General features: G+C 40.8%; 1 protein-coding gene across 3 annotated transcripts in view; it reads right to left on the reverse strand.

Annotated features, from left to right (window-relative positions):
- The window catches only part of prkcz (protein kinase C, zeta), a 181,553-nt gene that overhangs the window by 111,185 nt on the left and 49,420 nt on the right, over window positions 1-20,948 (reverse strand). Inside the window, exon 1 of one of the 3 annotated variants that reach the window (XM_075476009.1) lies at window positions 5,011-5,121. The exons of the other annotated variants lie outside the window; for them this stretch is intronic. Coding sequence (XP_075332124.1) covers window positions 5,011-5,047 — 37 coding nt within the window. The 5' untranslated portion in view covers window positions 5,048-5,121. Of the gene's footprint in view, window positions 1-5,010; window positions 5,122-20,948 lie in introns of those variants that run through there. 3 annotated transcript variants of the gene reach the window in all.

The raw sequence follows: 20,948 nt of genomic DNA on the forward strand, positions 1-20,948 counted from the left end.
GTAATACATTTGCATCACAAAATCGTTCTCCAGGAAAAAGTCAGACCTCACAATCGCTTGGCGCCATTTTTTCTCCCTTCATATCACTGCCTGCAGGCGCGGCTGTTGGCACACTGGAAAAAAATCAAAGTCTTACCAAGTATATTTGTCTCATTTCTAGTCAAAATGTCTCATTACACTTAATATAAGACCCAACTGTGAAAGTTCTATTTCAGCCAGATATAAGGACTTGTTTTAATACAATACATCTGGAATATCTTGTTAAGTGAAAAAGTCTTGAAAACAAATTGCTTTGAGTCACATTTCATATGAAACAAGCTTTTTTTGACATTTGAAGAGGTTTTTAAGCTAATTTCAAGATCACTTTTATCTCAAAAGTCCTAAATATCACATTTTATTTCAAGAAATCTTGACAAGCCGATTTTCACTAGTTCCATTGGCAGATTTTTTGCTTATTTCAAGCAAAAACGTCTCGTATTTGTTGTTTTTTTTAACTTATTTTTGGAGGGGCATTTTCTCCAGTGCAGGTGGCTGAACGCATTGATACAAAAGGGAGAGAAAATAGGGCCAAGCGATTGTGAGGGCTGACTTTTTCCCTATTGAACGATTTTGTGATGCAAATGTATTACTCTGTTGAAGGCATATTGTTTTGAGAAGCAAAACGCTTTATTTTTTAAACCCCAGCCAACTAGCCGGACTACTTTCATCAACACCAAAACGAGGCTGGAACTCTGCTCACAGGACGCAGCAGGGGGTAAGAAGATGTTCATAAATGATGTTGCTGATATGGGATGTCATACAGCTTCATGTCAAAAGAGGCAAACTATCCCTTTAAGATCCGTCATGCGAACGGAGTTAGATGTACGCCGTCAAGCTGTTAGAAAAAAACTGTACATGACTATACTATCGTTTTAATATTCATGGGTCGCGGCTCCCATCGTGTCACACGAACGCCGCCTGACAGAAAACAAGCCGGGAGATACGCTGCCGTCTCACGAATTCACAGCCATGGATACAAGCTGCCACTCAGCACCCAGTCTTACCTGTGGGCCGTGAACATTATTAAATCATCCCAACAAGCGAGAAACACCGTCAACAGGACACAGCCGACAGCTATTACTCATCTATAACATGTGGAGATTAAATACTCTGAGGATCTATCCAGAGAAGCCTGAACAAAAGCTGCAAATCTCATCATCTCCACAGCCACATTCTTTATAAGCAATTAATAAATTGCATTATTTGCAAGCAAACATCTGCCTTACACATTCATTTAGGTTTTCTTAGTGAACGCAGAGCTTCTCCGAGGTAATTATATAACGAGACTGAAGTGTTTTCACAGTGTCAGGCGCTCTGAACAATTCACAGGGGACGGATCCGGCTGTTCATTTTGTTCAGAAAGCTTTCTTCTGCTAAAACATTACTGAGAGAAACAGAGAAGGTCTTCTGTAGGTTGGAAATGATTGTGGCTGTTTGAGAAGCTCTTTATGAAGCTTTTCCTGCAGAGCAGGTGGTTTTATGGTGAAGAAAATGAGCGTTCCCTTCCAGGGAAGCGTTGATTGGTGCGCCAGTATCCTGCTGATAGATGCATGTAGCTTTTTTACATCAAATCATCTCCCTTTGCTTTCACAAACCTGCTTCTTTATAGGTTTCTAATTATTCTGTGTTCATGAAATCATCAACGACTCTGCACATGTGATCAGACGCCTGCGGTGCTTTAACCCTTTCAGATCTATGGCTCCATTTCAATTTGGGGTTTTCTAGAAGAAACTAGAAACATGAAATAAAGGTTTATCAGGTTTATCTGTATTCTTTTTAGGGCTGGACAATGATTAAAATGTTTAATCTAATTAATCACGTGATTTCCCTGATTAATCACGATTAATCGCATTTGTACGCAAAATCCAAAAATGAATCCAAAAGTAGTGTATAGCTTTTAGCATTTAGCTTTATTTTAAATGTGCTGCCATATGAATGAAAGTGCCATAACATTTGTTGTGCAAACACACTTTTAACATCAGCATCTTTCTGTAGTTTTTATGTAGAAGCCTCGCTCCACTGTCTGTTTCCTTGAATGACTTGCTGCTATCAGTTGTGTGTTTTGCCTTTAAGTGATATTTTAGACTGGAACTACTACGCTGAGAAGACAATTCAACTTGGCAGTGTTTACAGATGACTTTGGTTCTGTCGACTCCGCCGTCTGGAAGAACTTTAAAATGAAAATGGCCGAGTAAAAGTTCCGTACCCTTCTCCATGTTTGGTGGATCCGCCGATTACTTTCTTTTCCTGTTCCACAGCAGACAGCAACAGACTTTTACAATAATAAAATAAATAATAAAACAGGGGTGGTCCGTGGCGTAGTGGATTGAGCCTGCATCAGATGACCATGTGCTGCATGTTGTTCCCCCTCTCTCGGCCCCCTGCTTCCTGTCTCTCTGAACTTTCCTATCCATTAAAGGCACAAAAGCCCCAAAAAAATAATAAATAAATTTTTTTTTAAACTGCGTTAATGCTCGACATTAAATAATCAACGAGTTAACTCATTATTATCGCGTTAACTCGCCAGCCCTTTTTCTTTTTAAATAAAATCGTGTGTCTTGAAAACGTTGACTGGACATTCGAGCTGCTCTGTGTTTCAAAGGTTGAATAATACACATCACTCCCCGAAGCACTTAGAAGCAGGTTTGGCTGATCACTAGAGACTGTATTAACAGTTTCTCCACACACTGGTTAAGAACTGAGAGCTCGTCGGTCAGCACCTCCACTTTAACTCCTGGAGTGTGTTGTTAGTCAAACTGACAGACCACTCATTGATCGAGTCTTTTATGCCTTTTTCAGTTTAAACAGCTGGTGCTGCCAGAGTTGCCTTCATCTTAAAACATACACGAGAAATAGCAGTTGGGCATTAATATGGGACAGCTGCTCATAAGTGGGATTATCATACAAGCAGCTGAAGCATCTTTCCGACAAGACAAATTGCCCGACATGAAACTTTTTAACATCAGTTGTTCTACAAAGCTCTTTACAAAGCATTGCTCATGGGGAGCCATCAGGAGCATCTTCAGGGTTTTACCCAAAGACTCGTGCAACTAACCGCCCACCTGCTCTATGAAAATCACCTGGCCACAGAGACACTTCTCCATTATCTAATGAAGATTGTGTGACACTGTCACAGTGATTCATCCCTGTCCATCATAGACTGCAATGAGACAGAGCAGAAAATCTCTTTATCTATGTTTTTACTGGAAGTAAATCACTGCATATGAAAGCTATACCTCTTATTTATTATATACCATCGTATTTATCTGAGCTTTTAACAGTCCTGGTAGAGCTCTGAGGTCAACAGATCAGTTTCTGCTGGAAGTGCTCAGGTCAGAATACAAACCCTGGGGTGAGCGAGCCTTTTCCCAAAGCTGCCCCCAGGCTCTGGAATAAGCCCCCCGTCCAGCTGAGTCTTATTTCTGACCTGGGCCTCTTCAGATCTAGGCTAAAAACCTGCTTATTTAGGATTGCTTATAATACCCAGTAGTATGATGACACTTTTATCTTATTTTATTTTGTTAAATTTTTTTGCTTTCACTGTTCTTTTATTGTTTTTACTTATTCTTCTCTTTATTTATTACCTGCTGTAAAGCACTTTGGTACATCGTAAGGATTGTCTGTAAAGGGCTGTAGAAATAAAGTACATTTATATATGATACCATATAGACTGGAGCCTAAAATGCAACACAAATTAAATTCAGTCTGTGCTCTATTGGCCAAATTAAATGTCAGAAAGTAACAAATAATCTTAAAAAAAAAAAAAGCTTTTCCCTTCCAATTAAACTCAAGATCACAGACTAAATAAGAAATAGCTCTATTTATATCAAACGCCCCCCCCAAATGTGTAACTGCTGCTGGTGTTGATGCTTTCAAGGTGAAAAAAAAAAAACGAACATGAAGAAAAAGGATTTTTTTTTCTATATTAAGCAACTGAGCAAGTAAATGAAAGTATTAGAAATACATCTAATTTTCTCAGTATTTTACATTATATTTACATCACATTTGAAGCGTGTTTATTACTATTGTTGAGGGTTAATGGGGATGTATGTGAAAATGCAGCTGATGTCCAACCCTGTAAACATTTCAGGCGTTTTAAAGGTTTTAATTTGTGTCCATCGTGCAGTAAAAATCAGGAAAGCGGTCCTAAACTTACTGTGCAGAAGGACAAACAGAGAAGAAAACATCTCGCATTGCTTGTATCAGCTGAGTAGAAAAGTGTTTTAGCTGCAAGTCATTATTTACAGGAGCATTCCAACTTTAATTTCAGTCTGTAAAGCACATAAATTCCCCTCCTGCTTGGTCTGGGAGTGGCTTCTATAAACCGAGTGGCTTATTTCATGTCAAACATGACTATTTAGATGAACTGAACAGGAGGACTGCAGCAGTAAATACACAGGCTGTAAAGTACCAATGTCAAGAGATGCTTCTGGCTGCAGGAAATAATTAACAAAAGCCACAGCATCAATAATAAATCTTCACAGAGACATGACAGCTACACAGATCGCCTTGTTGGTAACTTCTTTAAGGACCGGCGGAGCCTGCGTGGATCCCAATCAGCTGCTGCTCTGGCTCTGAGAGGCGCAAGTTGTCACGGCTGACATGATGCAGCTGACAGAGGAGAGCCACACAGGCTCCGAGCAAAGCAAACGTGGGAGAAACGTCTGATTCAGATGCTGCAGCAACAGTCTCTGTGTCTCCGTTACTGTGTTTGCAGGAAAAATAAATAAAAAATGCAGAGAGTGCCGTTTCCATTTGCATTCGATCGGTCGGATGCATGCAACAGCACGGCAGGGGTTTGAGCGCTTTTTTAAAAAATCGTTCAAATGTTAAACTGCAGCAGATTTTTTTGTGTCACGGGGACCAAAAAAAAAAAAAAAAAAAAAAAAAAAGGCAAAACAGCGAAACACGTGAGCACAGACCTCTAATGACCCCGCGCTACATTTACAGGATCATCGCGTTTAACCTCACCTTTGACTCGAAAGTAGAAAAGCAGTGTGAGCAGCATCCCTCCTTCTAAATGTGCAGCGTTGCTTCATAGCCTGGATCTCATGGTGATCTCCTGCTCATCCTCCTCTGCTACTCCTCTCCTCATCCTGCCTTCCTCCTCCTCCTCCTCCTCCTCCTCCTCCTGCTGCTCCCACTGAGCAGCTTCGCTCTTCTGTCGCTCCCTCCTCCCTCCCCTCCCCTCCCTTTCCTATTTGCCTTCAGTCCCCTCACGGCTGCTTCTCTACAGTTTCCCGTCACACACAACTCAAGTTGAAACACATCAGAGGAGGCTTACGCAAACATTCGGCGGTTCTAAAATAACACGTCTCTATTTCTTTTTGTGCATCAACTGCTCCCTGTTTAGGAGGAGCAGCACCACATGACTGAGGCTTTTTCAAAAAGCAACCACAGTCTGCACACGAGCTGCAGTTGCAACGTCTTTCCCACAAGATGGCAAAATAAGCTCTGGCTTCAACATCAGCCTCCTCTGCACGCTTGACATTTTAACCCAAATATAAACCCCGCCGACTATTTTTAGTCGCTGTGCTGGTGAGGCGCATCCTGGATGGCAGCATCGCTTTCACAGAAACCAGTTTAAAGATGCATTTCCAGCACTTTTCCAGAGCTCCGTGTGCTGCTGCGCGTCACCTGAAGTAAGCATGTGACAGTTAATGTCACGCTGCCCTATATAAGACCACTGTACAGTCAACCTGGATGCTTCTGGGAACCAAATCCACTTAATGAGCTTGGATTTCTTTCTTTTAATGCAAAGCAAATTTAGTCCAATCTACCGAATTAGAGCAGGGAATTTATTCTAAAAATGACAACAATTTGCTCCCGTCTGATACAAAATAATGATCGAATACAAAAGTTAGAGCCCCACAGACCTAGTCGCGCCATATATGTTGACTAATTTAAAAAAAAAAAATCCTTTGGATATAGAGTCAAGCGGTGCTTTTGTGTTAAGTTGCTACTCAGTTTATTAAATGGTTTTGTTCGCCTCAAATTCTTTTTCCCCCATTTAATTATACCCCGAACATACATGTGAAAATAATGTTCGACAATTTATAGAGACTATAATATATAGTATAATATATATAATATAATATAATATAATAATATAATACTCGTTCGTATTAAACTTCGTATTACTGTTCGTCAAAATCCGACATTCGTTGAGCTCTGAACGTTCCTGGATAAATGATACTTTCATTAAAAAAAAAAAAATAATTAAATCAAATTAATCAAAAGACAACAAAACACACTAAAAAGATTCAACCTGTTTCACCTGTTAAATGTCACCGTGACAACCATCAAACTCTCTCTGTTCCAGATGTGGGCGTCTCGGTTTAATCATGAAAAACTAGTTTATATAGGCTGTTGACTTCAATCTTATAACAGGAGTAACTTGGAAATACTAGTTCAGTCAGGACTACTTTAGTAAAAACCCAATGACCATCTACAATTAAAGGCTTTAAAGTTTTTTTTTTGTATTTAACAGTAAGTTCCAGGGCTTCCCTGCTAATCCAGGAGTACCAAAGCAGCATCGATGACGCTGATGACGTCAGATTGAAGGCGGAGCTTTTGTGCCAAAATCAGCCGGCCTGAAGCTGATTTCTCTTAAGCTCTAAACTCTGTAAACTTTAGCAACATTTGAAACATTTTCAGGTGAGAAAGTAGTCGTTTAGATCCCCAACGTGTTGGAAACCTGACAAAATAACGGCTATTCACAATTTTGTTCCCACGAATTCGGCGCTACTAAAGCTAGCCGCAGTGAGCAACGCACTTCCTGTTATTTTCACAAAATAAAATACCCGTTGCCTTTTATCATAGGGAAAGCATTACGATACAATCAGTGCTTTTGTTTTGAAAACAGGAAGTGAACCTACCCTCGTTGTAGCTAGCTTGAAACTGCCGTTTTGACAGGAAATGCCGATCGGCGACGTCACGTTACGTTGCATCTTGGGTAGTTTGAGTATGAGTAGTAACCTCATGATGCATACCCAACATTTCAGAGAATCTAGTATGCATCCGGGAACTTCTCACTGACTCAAACTCGCTTACTAACTCAAAAAGTTAGTAGGAGCAGTAGGAGTAGTATGCGGTTTCGAACACAGCCGAGGTCTTAACCAGTTCAGTTGATTGACTGAAACGAGTCAACTGTGCTGCTGCAGGGTTGGAACAAAAACCTACAGCCACACCGGCCCTTTCACGGAGCAGTTTGAGACCCCTGCTCTAATACATTTCTTCTCGTCCCCTTAACAGGTATGACAAAAGATATGACTCATCGCTGGTAAGTCAGAAAAATTTATTCAGATTCCACATGAAGCTAAATTAAGGAAATTTGGTTTGCCGAGACTTAAAACGTTTGTCTTGTTGTGAGGAACATTTTTCTGAATTATTTGTCATTGCTCGTTAAAAAAAAAACCTTCAGGATTTTGGTATTTCTAGTTTCTGAATGCTTTTACTCAAATACCATAATACAATGTAAGCAACAAGTCAGAATATCCCACTAAGGACCAAAGTCCAAATTCCACAGCGTTGCTGTGACTTCAGGATATTTTACTCTGATGGTTGCGATGGTTGCTTTGACACATGACCACCCCCCGCCTCATGTCAACAGGTTTCTGTATTTGCAGCAGCCTTCCTTTGCAGATTAATGCTCAGAAACATGACAAAAAAAAAAAAACAAGATGTTGACGTAGTCTCAAATCCGATCAAGCATTCTTGGAATGCACCAGAAAAAGCTCAATCTACACGGACCGAACCAAACAACAACTGGACCCAAACGTGCCCGAGTTTTGCCAGGTCCGAACTGAAACCGAAACCAAAACATATTGATTAAAGAAGCTCTGAGATGACAAGACGATTAAAGCCTATAAACTCCACTATAAACTCTTTGCTTAAGGACGGGCTCGCACACAAACCTCCCTCCCTCAGCTGAACAGACTTTTACGTCTCTCCTTGCCAGCCGGTGTTGCAACAGCAAACATTTTCTGCATTCTTTCACGGTGACGAGGGAAGGCTATTCTCTAAGCTGGACGCACGGTGTTATCAAAGCAACCTTCAAGACATTTTTCACTTTATCAGCTTCGCCAGGAGCAGCTGCCGTTCGTTCACTCTGAATCAACATGTTTGGCTGAAAGGAGCAAAGTGCATTAACAGAAAAGGTCCGATTATAAAGAGCTTTTCCACTCGGAGGAAGCGAGTGACTAAATTAAAATAACGCCTTTACTCTTGGTGGTTAATGGCGGGGGTTAGCTGTTCATTGGGTTGCCAAAAATCACAAAACAATGCAACTGAAGATCAATGTGGAGGAACTGAGTAATTCCTGATGTCACTGGGAAGGTGGAGATGTTGGAGCCCAATTTCCCCGCTGGCAGCGACGCTCACTCACAGCACTGTCAGCATCCATTACCGAGAGGCCGATGCATTCACAGTTTTGCACAGATTTGTTTTGAAACGTCAGACTTTTCATGTTATTCATCGTTAATGTCGATCCTCAGCAGTCTGGAAATGTTTAAGAGATGTTCCAGAGGGACGGTACATTTAAAAAAACAAAACACAAATATCACCAGCATTTGCTTTGCAGACTTTTTCCACCTAAAAGGGGGTTTGGGGATTTTCCAGCGCATTTACAGCCAGAGTATATGGTGGTATAACTGTGCTTATCCACTCTTTTCTCACTATTGTGGATACGTTCAGAAACATTTAGTGCTGATATCAATATCAGAAACAGGCATCGAGGAGCCTCATCCGACCATTCTGTACATGCTGTAAAGGAGCCAGCTTTGCTCCGCCTGAGGCACCTTGGGCTACGGTCACATTAGGGGTCACACTGTTCAGTTCAGAGGGGGGCTGTTGCGGTTGAGGAATTTCCCTGCGATATTATTGCGCCATCTTTTTTTTTTTTTTATCGTTTGATAATTACTAAATTACTAAACTCATTGCATTGTTTCAACTCAACTCAACTTTATTTATAAAGTCCTTTAAAAACAGCCGTGGCTGAAACAAAGTGCTGTACATGAATAACAACACACTAATGAAAACCCTCTGATGGTTGCGCTTGTTGTGCACGTGTACCTGCGTGCGACTGTAGAGAGCAAGGGGAACTCTCTCCTGGTTGGTGCACCACCATGCCAGGAGGGTTTCATTAGGGTCGATGGGCTCCTCCTGCAGGTAGGTCGGCTCTCTTCAGGACGGTTGCCAACATGTTTGTCCGTGACTTCAGCAGGTCAACCAGATACCGTGTAACAGCGCCTGTTAGGCGTTTATGTCCGTCACCGTCTCTGCTGTACTTGGCGACTCGAGCTAAGGCTTCGTCGACTCAAAGCTGTCGGCGAGCCCCAACATGAGGGCTCTGTGTGGCAGGAGGCCGCGGCAACCGCGCCTCAATAGCTGGATGGTAGCTTGCTACGTGAGCCCTTAAATTAGTTTTGTTTCCTCGTTTTACTTGAACCGTTTTGCCGCAGATTTTACAGATTGCCTCATTTAAATTGGCTGGTTCCCCCTTTTCATTTGGCTGAGAGCCGAAATTCTCCCAAAGGGACGAAGTAGCATTTAGTTGTGATACCAGTGCAACTGCCATTGTCTCCTTCTCAACGTGTGCTGTGGTGAGATCAGGTGACGTGCAGTGATGGCGGTGGGCTTCTTCATATCGAGATATTTCATTTTTGCGGTTACCGCGACACCCCAGTTCAGACTGAATCTAGATCCGTGTCTGGTATCTGAATTCCACGTGAGGACGGCTGCCCGTTGCCATGGCACGCATGTGCGAATGCTTTTTACATGAGTCAATATCACATTTCTGAGACTATTAGGAAGATTAGACTAAGACACAAAGACTTGTGGAATGGAAGCTCTCAAATGGCACAAAGGGTTTAAAAAAGAAAGAAGAATCAGAATCGACGATTGGAGTTCTGTGTCCACACAGCCCGAAGAAGATGAATTAAATCGGTGTGAAAACTGTTTTATCTGAGTCACCTGAACCTGGTAATGTGAACACTGCCCGTGACAGACGCTGCCCACTCCCCCTCCCACTCCTTTCATGCTGTGATAGCACAGCTCCAGCAGAAATGCTCCAGCAGAAATCCTCCGTCTGAGGAGCACATGTGTGAACAGCAACTGCAGGAAGAGTCTGGATCCAACTGGTTGTGTCACTAAAGCATCAGACGTTCAGTTCAGTCCAGTACACGCATATTTGTTCCAGCAGGTAAATGCACAACACACCATCTACATACAGCTGCTTCTGCCACTCTAAATTATTTCCAATCTGCACTAAATAGATTGAAATCCACTGGACAAATTCTTTAGCTTTTTTACACCACACAAACATTCGACCGACAGGTAAAGCTTACCAGAAAAAAAATGGAATTAATCATCAAACTGTGATGAGATCATCCAATTATCTTCATCAGAATCCTTGGTGTCACAATCACTTCTTACAAAGACGGCTGATTAACTCGTACGATGAACTACCAGTTGTAGATGTTCACACCACAATAAGTTCAGCCACTTTACAAAGTGTATCCTTCCACATCATCACCTGAGGCCAGAGCTGTTTGCACAGTCCGAACGGCTGCAGAGTAGAGTTATGTTACACAGATAAAACGGTCATTTCCTCTGGGTTTGATGCTCCAGGCCTGTGAAGACGGGTGTCACAAATACGCTCATCGAGATTAAATGTGGCACAAAAGACTCGCACAGATCAGTATGACAGCACCGAACCTTAAAGGGATAGTTCGCCTCTTTTGACATGAAGCTGTATGACATCCCATACTAGCAACATCATTTATGAACATCTTCTTACCCCCTGCTGCGTCCTGTGAGCCGAGTTCCAGCCTCGTTTTGGCGTTGATGAAAGTAGTCCGGCTAGTTGGCTGGGGTATAAAAAAAATAAAGCGTTTTGCTTCTCAAAACAATATGCGTTCAAAAGAGTAATACACTTGCATCACAAAATCATTCTCCAGGAAAAAGTCAGACCTCATAATTGCTTGGCCCTATTTTCTCTCCCTTCGTATCACTGCCTGCTGCCGCCTGCAGACAGCCCCACCTGTTACGGTGTTTGCTGCTCGGTCTGCACTTCAGTCTGCACGATCTACACAACACGCAGTGATACGAAGGGAGAGAAAATAGGGCCAAGCGATTGTGAGGTCTGACTTTTTCCTGGAGAATGATTTTGTGATGCAAATGTATTACTCTGTTGAACGCATATTGTTTTGAGAAGCAAAATGCTTTATTTTTTAAACCCCAGCCAACTAGCCGGACTACCTTCATCAACACCAAAACGAGGCTGGAACTCTGCTCACAGGACGCAGCAGGGGGTAAGAAAATGTTCATAAATGATGTTGCTAATATGGGATGTCATACAGCTTCATGTCAAAAGAGGTGAACTATCCCTTTAAAGTATTGGTGAAATAAAGACAGATAATGCCTTATTTTCTCTCCCGTTATATGGATATACGCGGATCTCCAGTGATCTAAATATCTTCCGAAAGACGCCGACTTTCACCAAACTATTATGGGTGAGCAGATGAACGTATTTTATGCCAGAAATAAGGTCCAGGTTTAAAAAAAACTGAACTTCCCCTTTAAGAGCGCTGGTCCGAATCTACTTGAAACATGCTGTTAGAGAACGCTGCCTGTGTTCTCTGGATATCAAACAAAAAATGTTTCATTTGTCAAAAACTGGCATGGCTCCAAAAATGCAATCATGATTGGGAGTTTTGTTTCTTCATATGGGAGGAAACCCAACTGTAGACATAAATCATCAACTTTACAACTACTCAAACTGCTGTAACCACACACCTTCACCAGAAATCAAATGTTTACCACATGAGTGTGGGGTACAGTGGGCCTCACGCTCAGCCCTCTGAGCTAAAACAACCTCCAGCAGCACACAAACACGTAATATTTGAGTAAATCCAAGTGACCAGACCAGACTAAATCTTCCTGATCATGATAAATAACGTCAGCGTCTTTATCTATGGCGCTCCTAACCTTGACAGGTCATTCCGCTGCATCTGTAGCTGGATTATGCAAGGATTGCAGAACTGGTTTAAAATGCTTTTTACCTCAGATGATGAAAAACAAAATGGAACAGCAAGGTGACCTGGTCAGTCGAGAGGTTCACGGAGCAGAAATATGCATACAAAAACAAGAACACGGGTTAAAAACAGCTATGAAAACAAGGAGGGTGTGACTGCACAGACAGGATTCTGAAAGATGGGGAGTTATGATAAGGAAGAGGGGAGAATTAGATAAAGAGGGAATGCCACAGGGGAGGCCTTTGAAATGAGGCCAGCTCAGTTAGCAGGACTCAAACATGAGCCGGCTTGATTTAGCAGCTTAACAGAGCTCTCTTTTCTGCTCTGCACACAGCCGAGCTACAGCTAGCTGCAGCGAGACCATTGTTGTACGGCTTGTTTGTGCCAGCTGAAGTGGCTGCCCGGTTGGGAGCATTATGCAAGGCACCGGCCTTTTGTGGATTAGCCTTCTGAACAGATGTGCTCCAGGCTAACACTATTCACTGCTATAGTTCAATAGTAGGACATGCCAACCACTCCAAATCCAGCTGCACGCCAAAATGAGGTCAGCAGCAGAGGTAGAAAAGAGACGAGTGGCTGTAAACACTTCAAAGTTAAAACTACTTTAACAAATAAAACTGCAAACACTAAGGTGTCATTATGCCAAGAGCGTTTAGAAAGCACATGAATGCCTTTGAGCCTAGCAAGGGATTTATAAAATGTTTTAAACAAATAACTCCACTGTAAGGAAAATCACCTAAAAGCGGGAGTGGATTTTTTAAATGATTACCTGCATATTCAGGACATTCAATCCAATTAAAGTCAGCCGTAAAGGCAGCCCAGTCTAACAATATGTCCACATGTAGAAAATACAAAGTCAGGTTATTTTTGTATTATGTCCACTGTTCTTGGGGTAAATATTCAACCATGCCCTCTGATTGCCGTATTTGGGATTCCTGACCCCTCAACTTACATTTAACTCCACACAAAAGGATATTATAGCATTCAGTTCTTTACTAGCAAGACGTTTATTATTGTTGCATTGGAAGTCTGCTAAATATCCTTCAATTCCAGGTGGCTTAAAGATGTCATGTTTTGTTTTGTTTTTTAAACTTGAGAAAATTAAATATACGCTGAGTGCATGTACAGTCAAATGGCAACCCTTTATTTCCTGTTTCACCAATTCAGAGGTACTACCTGTTACTGTTATACCTTTTATGTTTGCATAAATAACCAGTAGTATGTGTATTGGTCACTGTTCACAATTATTTTCTTCTACATTTTTATCAGAGTGTGTTTGTTTTGTTTTACATATGTAATCGATTACATATGTGTGTGTTAAAAAGAAAAGAAAAGGCAAAATATATGTCTGAACCTGAAAGTATTGTATTGTAGCTTTCAATGAAAATATTTTGAAAAAAAAGTCAAGAATTGACACCAATGTTGATCTCACAAATTTTGTTGCGACATCACATTGCTGGAAAAGGTCATTACCTGCAACCAGTTTCAGAAAACCCTAAAATGTAATCACATTTGTTTCATTACATCTGCAGGTAGCCGAAGGCATCTACAGCCGTGGAAAGCTAGCGCAAAAATGGACCTGCACACAAGGAAAACTGTCTTTACTTTTGGAATAATGTGCAGCAAAAAGGATTCATCTAAAAACACAGTTTTGGGACAAAAGCAACGGTAAACAGGTTTGGTTTACTTTCTGAGGCAGAAATGATGTTCAGATAAACATTTACCTGCAGTCACTGAAGGTAGATTAAACGTTAGCTTGTCCAAATGTGTCTAAAGGTTTCACCCGTTTTTAATGGCATGTATTCAAACTGGCATACTCCTTATAACTGGGCGCTCCGTTTTATGTTGTCTCATGTTTTTATGCTTTTATTATGTTTTATGCTCTTATTTCTCATGTAAGGTGACCTTGGGTGACCTGAAAGGCGCCTCCAAATAAAATTATTATTATTATTATTACTCTTTTTTTTAGGGCTGGGCAACGATTAAAATGTTTAATCTAATTAATCACATGATTTCCCTGATTAATCACGATTAATCGCATTTGTACGCAAAATCCAAAAATGAGTCCAAAAGTAGTGTATAGCTTTTAGCATTTAGCTTTATTTTAAATGTGCTGCCATATGAATGAAAGTGCCATAACATTTGTTGTGCAAACACACTTTTAACATCAGCATCTTTCTGTAGTTTTTATGTAGAAGCCTCGCTCCACTGTCTGTTTCCTTGAATGACTTGCTGCTATCAGTTGTGTGTTTTGCCTTTAAGTGATATTTTAGACTGGAACTACTACGCTGAGAAGACAATTCAACTTGGCTGTAAATACAAGAGTTTTTTTTATTTTATTTTGAAATACGTGCTTTTATGTTGAAACAAGTAAAACAGGAAGTAGCACCGGTTAGCTCCGTGAGCTTCACACAGAGACCGAGGAGCACCTGTAGCGGTGATGCTACCTGCTAGTTTATCTTTATTTTATTACTCCATACTTTGTGGTGTTTGCTGTAACTGTGTGAATGAAGACTTTTACAATAATAAAAACTGCGTTAATGCGCGATAAAAATTTATCGGCGTTAAATAATGAACAAGTTAACGCGATAATAACGAGTTAACTCTCCCAGCCCTACTTTTTTTTTGATGAAATGACTGAATACAGATCGTTTTATTCTGTAAACTAACATCTCACTTTGAACTTGTTGCCGCTTTAAAGCATCAGAGTCAGTGTGGACTGAGCGTTTTATTTGATATTAAACTAGTAAAATCTCACATCTCTGAAGATTAGTGCTTTTCATGATCGTTTCCCCCGCACACTTTCCTAAAAACGATGCAGCAGGACAGCCCCATGTCAGGAGATAACTCTGTTCCTATCTGCCCGAGTCACTTTTTTTTTTTTTTTTTTTTTTAAATTGAGTGATAAAATTTGTTCTCATTCGGTTTTGTTTGAACTGTCCAACACTCTGTAAGCTCATGAAATCTTCCGACTGCACGGCCGACCAATCCGATATGTCAGGGGGGAACGGAGCTCATGATATCAATGAACTGAAATCCATAAAGCCAACCACAGAGCAGAGGTTGCTTTCACAAAAATGCCCCAGCTCTCCGAGCTGTAATCATTCCTTTCCTGTGGATTTGTAAGAAGGGGATTTATCAAAGAGGAGCAGGTTAAAGAGAGTTTCAATCCTTAACTCTTAAATAAAACATTTCTTCGTCTGACGGGTGATATGACCCAAATTCAAGTCGGATAAGACAACTGCCACATCACATTAGGGTTTACTTCCAACCCAGTTACCGAAAGACTCAGCTGTCTCAGAAACGGTCCCTCTCACACAATAAGAATGAGAATATTTCAGGTTCAGCTGTAAATAATGGAGGAAAAACAAATCCAGAGCGGTGGGAAGTTACGTTCTGTTCTGCATTTAAAAGGCACGAACAGCTCCGTGTTGGAGGCTGCCAGAAAACACAGTCTGCCACCTTCCAGTTCAGACTGTCCAACACATCCTCAGGCAGCAATTAAAGCTTTCACTTTCAACAACACAAAAACACTTCAACGCTCAGCCAGCTAATAACTCCCTATATAACAGTAGGTGTTGTAGTTTGCTCCTCACACGTAGCCCTTTCCAAAATAGCACCTTTCTACACTGGAGTATGAGCTAAAGACTCGCATGAAGACACTTTGACAGGCGGAGGAGCTCATGGCCTGATCCAACTCCTAAAATCTGGATCATTGCTCCAAGCAGACACATTCTTTTCTATGTTAATGAGACACTCTGTCAGTTATATTAAACAGAAGTAGTAATTAAAGCCTCCATTGAGCCATTTTTACACCAAATTTAGGCAGTTTAAACTGTTTTTCTTCTTTTTAACACAGATACACCTGCTAAAACAAGAATTAAATCCTTTCCCATTGGCAGCAGTAGCATGTTTACCCTGAATGTTCTGCAGATGTTTTCAGAATCAGTCAAGTAACTACCTCTGCCTACCAAGGGACAAGCCTGTTACTACAAAAACATGAATGCGAGGTATTAACTCCACCTTATACGCCGTGTCAGACAATGAGCACGAGTTTATGAGATATTTAGAATGTCATTTTATCATAGCAGAAAGGTCAAATCGATCAGTCTCGTCTTGTTTTGTCCGTATGGTTTAGCTGTCAGTTTCAGAGCCTTCGTGCGAGATATTGAGGTCGGTAAACGTGCGTTTCTGTAAAGAAACAGTGAGCTCCGCCCACTCTGAGCAGGGCTCCAGACTAACTCTTTGCACTGGTTGCACTGGTGCGGCCAACTTTTTCTCTTGGGTGCGCCTAAAGCAGGGGTGTCAAACTCATTTTCACCGAGGGCCACATCAGCATAATCATTGTCCTCAAAGGGCCAGATGTCACTTATAAATGTAACTAAATGCAATGTAAAATAAATGCAACTACTCCTTAATGTTAAATAACTCTGAATTCATCACTTATTCAAGTTACAAATGTAACTTTGTAAAAAAAATATATATATGTTTGCTTGTTGCTCTGTTATTATATCATAAATCATTTTAATTTGCCAGGTTTTGAAACCCACATAGGGAGGCTTTCAGAGTGGCGGAGACTTTTTTCTCCCTGGAACGGCTGGTTGCACCGGTGCGGAAAAGAATTTGGATGTGCACCCGGATGTTGAGTTCCCATCAATGCTGATCAGAGGCGGAGGCAGTAAACACCTGCAACTACTTCAGTCATTCGATGTGCACGTGTTAATGGGTTTTTGACTGTTGGAAAAGGAGCTTGAGAGGAATTATAAGAAAAGAGAATTTTGAACTTTTGGATTTGTTAAAGGTTTCTCTGCAAACTGCCAGAATGAAAACAAGAAGTGAAACCTAACTTGGAGGCCTGAAAGCAGCTTGTACATCTCTACATTTCGGGTATAAACCGTGACAGCGTCGACTCTGGTCTCATGTCGCGCTTCGTCTGAGGGTTTTGGCCAAAGAGTTTAGGTTAGTTTTGGTGGGCAAAAATCTGGAAGTTTGCTCAGTTTGCACGAAAGCAAAGACTCTTAAACGCTAACATACATGTGCGAGTGGACCAGCTGCTACAACAAAGAACAGAGCAACTCAATTTAAGGCCTGGGAGAAAGAACGAGAGCTCTCATAAGAATCTCATTACTCCACATCTTCACAAAAAAACTGACGCTGCTGCGTTAAAGTTTATTTGAAAAGTAAATCTGTAACACTGGCAGTCGGGACCTGGGTTTATTTAACAGACAGTGAGCTTGTTTTGTCGTTCGAAAGGGGAAATGAGGATTCCCTGACCCCTTCCTGAAGGTTGTTAGACTTCATATTAGATCAAAACGTTCTGCAGTGGAAACGCACTCCATGTGTCATGATGCGAGCTCTCATTGTGCTGCATTAGTCGAAGGAAAGAAGGAATATATGTCAGCTGTGATTTGGCCGCCAGCATCCGAGAGTATATTGAATATTCAGCCAGTCACTTGCACTTGAACTTGACCATTATTCTTGATCATTTAACTGATCACTGTCTGACCAATAACTAGAAGTCACAGTTCTCAGAACAGTGTAGGAGGGAGTATTTGTCTCACATTGGGAAATACTTGTTACATTAGAGAAAAGGGAGCCAACAGAAGACAGACTAACAGAACAAAACGGCTCAAAGAGAGGACCATCAAAAGGAGAGGGAGAGCAACAACACATTACATCAATTTATGTAGTTCGGAGAATCATGAAAGTTGGAGGAAAGCAACAATGTGCAATGTAAGGTATGAAAGGAACAGCATACGATGTGTATTCGAGGTCACAGATAGTGTACCCATCCCATTGTGTGAAAGGGGAAACTCCCCCAATTCTGGAAAGAGATGTCAGGCCTCGTATTTTTGCAAAAGAAGCATCGTGCTTTCACATTTCTGCACGGCTTGTGCAGCCTTCTGCTGTGGTTTAAAAGGCACAAACCGTTTATCTTCAAGGATCTTAGCTTCAACAATTCAGAGAGGCCAATGTGCGTTAAGGCCAGATGAAAAAACAACAGTATCTGAGCCAGGAAGGTATTTGTCAGCATTGCAGCAAAAACAAAAAGAAAAGGCACCTTCACCGTTAATCTGAAAAATGAAAAGATATGAGATATCTTTCATTTTCTTTCTGCTTTGAGAGAAAATATTTGCAGCATACTTTTTACTCGGTATGTTTAGGAAAGGACTCTTCTTCCCTCTTTTTCTGATTGTTTTGGAGCCCGAGGATAAAATTTCAAACCCGCTGGAGTATCAGAACTACTATGCAAATCAACAGTCCTCCTCCACCGTTTATTAAAGTCTCTCAGTATTAGTCCAGCTTTTAACCCTCATCCCCGATTCAAAACACAACTTCATTTCTGAAAAGGCACATTTTTGTCCCCTTTTAAAACGACCCAAAAACATCATATGTTAATATTTTTTTCCGCTTTTTTTTTTCGTAGATCTTTTATTCCACTTAATTTCTGAATTTCTTCATTTCTGAACTACCAAGTTTTCAATTATTTTTAAATATTAAACCCTTTACATACTGGTTTATATGATGTAAATGCCAATTTCTGTAAAAAAAAAAAAAAAAAAAAAAAAAAAAAACTGCTATATTTTCAATATATAGAATGCAAAGTGGACTTATTGAGTAAGGGTAATTATGGTCTGGGATATTTCAATGATCAGCAACAACATTGATTTTTAGGGATTTTAAAATTTTTTGCTACGTTTACGAGTTTTTTTGTTTTTTTTTTAAATACGGCATAAAAAAAAAATAAAAAAAATCCCTAAAAATCAATGTTGTTGCTAATCATTGACATATCCCAGACCATAATTACCCTTACTCAATAAGTCCACTTTGCATTCCATATTTTGAAAATACTGGCACCTAAAGGCTTAAAATTTGGGCTAAAAATTTAAAATTGGCATCTAAAGGGTTAATTTTTTGAAAATAATTTAAAACTTGGTAGTTATGATCAGAACTGAAATGGAATAAAAGATTTATGAAAAATATTAATATATGATGTTTTCAGGTCATTTTAAAAAGAAATTAAAGGCAGGGTAGGGGATCTTTTTCTGGAACATTTTTTTACATATTGCTTGAAATACTCTTCACACCCCCATTGCAACCAATTAATTAAAAGTTTTGACACAAATATGAAAAGTTTTAGTGGCCTCTAGAACGTACAATCTAGGAAAAACAGTATCCAATCATTGTGAACGGACCGTTCACAATGATTGGATTCTGATGCCGTCAATCAAACTGCAATCTGCTCCTCCCTCCCCCTCCTTCCCCCTCTGCGCGTACCCTGCTCCGTGAACGAATTACATGTCCAGAAGCTTGGCAGGAAGCTAAACTAGAGCCAGCTTGGCTAGCACCTAGCATTATTAAACGTATGGTTAGCATAAACTAAATACTAAATACGGCAACGATCGATGCTTGCTGTCAGAACAGCGCTCGTGCACCTTAGTGCTCGTGCGCGTTCATGTACTCTAGAGGCGTGCCTTCGGGGGGAAAGTGAAGAAAAGGGTTGGGACTTTTTACCTGTGTATTTTCAAGATGGAGCTTCGCTGGACTCAAAATCCAGGATCTCCTACCCTACCTTTAAGGAGTTTTTTTTCTACACAATAAAAAATTGCATTGTAAATTATGTGTGTTTGAAATAAAAATAAATTGTCAAAAATGCACAACTGGACTAAATATGATGAGTATCACTATTTCCAGTGAGAAAGTACACCCTATAAGTGGACAACAATGTCCCCTATCAGGGATTGGAGTTAAACCCTGAAGCCCCAACACGTCCATGTCCAGGATAAAAATACAGCTAACATGTCTCAAACCTTCAGATTTAAAGACGTGATCAAAGACATGAGGAGTGGTTTGCCGAAGACCACACTGAAATGTCAGTTCTTCACCTCGTTACATCTCTGTCAGACTGAAATCAATTTGGGTTTATGTGTCATTTAGCACAGTTTTCTCCAGACAAAGATGAGAACGCCGCATTAGCATTGAGAACGATTCGTTGTGTAACAAAAACGTGTTAGAAACCCAAGATGGCTCAAGGTCAGTTCTTTCCTCAGCAGGAACCTGACTCATGGCGGCCGGCAGGCCCACACGGCGCCCTCAAGCTCGCCAGGACCATGAAATGAGAAAATCAATTCAGCGGTTCTTGAAGCTGACGGCTCAAGAGCAATTACTCCTGGGAAATCAGGAGGCAAATAAAACTAAAGATTATGTCCGGCCGCTGAGGGTGAGGGTTGCTCACACAACCTTTAACTTTACATCACTGCAAAATGAGGACAAACACAAAAGAAGGGCCGTTAACGAGGCACACAATACGCCTCAGTGCTGCTCTGATGTTAAAGAATCAAGAGGTAGACATTCTTTGCTGAACTCCTATAGCTCACCCACTACAGAATGCTTTGTTTACAATAATATAAATAAACTCTCCCTCTGAGTAAGACAAACTGCTGCAGGTATGCTGATGGGATACACAAGGCCGGTCTCTCCTACATTATTTAAATACTGTCACTGAATAAAAATAAGACTTTGGCTGCGTTCCAAACCGCATACTTCTCATACTTCTCCTACTACTCATACTAACTTTTTGAGTTAGTATGCAAGTTTGAGTTTGAGAAGTTCCCGGATGCATACTAGATTCGCCGAAATGTGGGCATGCATCATGAGGTTACTACTCATACTCAAACTACCCAAGATGCAACGTAACGTGACGTCGCCGATCGTCATTTCCTGTCAAAACGGCAGTTTCAAGCTAGCTACAATGAGGGTAGCTTCACTTCCTGTTTTCAAAACAAAAGCACCAATTGTATCGTAATGGCTTTCCCTATGATAAAAGGCAACGGGTATTTTATTTTGTGAAAATAACCGGAAGTGCGTTGCTCA

Source organism: Odontesthes bonariensis, chromosome 10, assembly GCF_027942865.1.
Source record: "Odontesthes bonariensis isolate fOdoBon6 chromosome 10, fOdoBon6.hap1, whole genome shotgun sequence".
NCBI lineage: Eukaryota > Metazoa > Chordata > Actinopteri > Atheriniformes > Atherinopsidae > Odontesthes > Odontesthes bonariensis.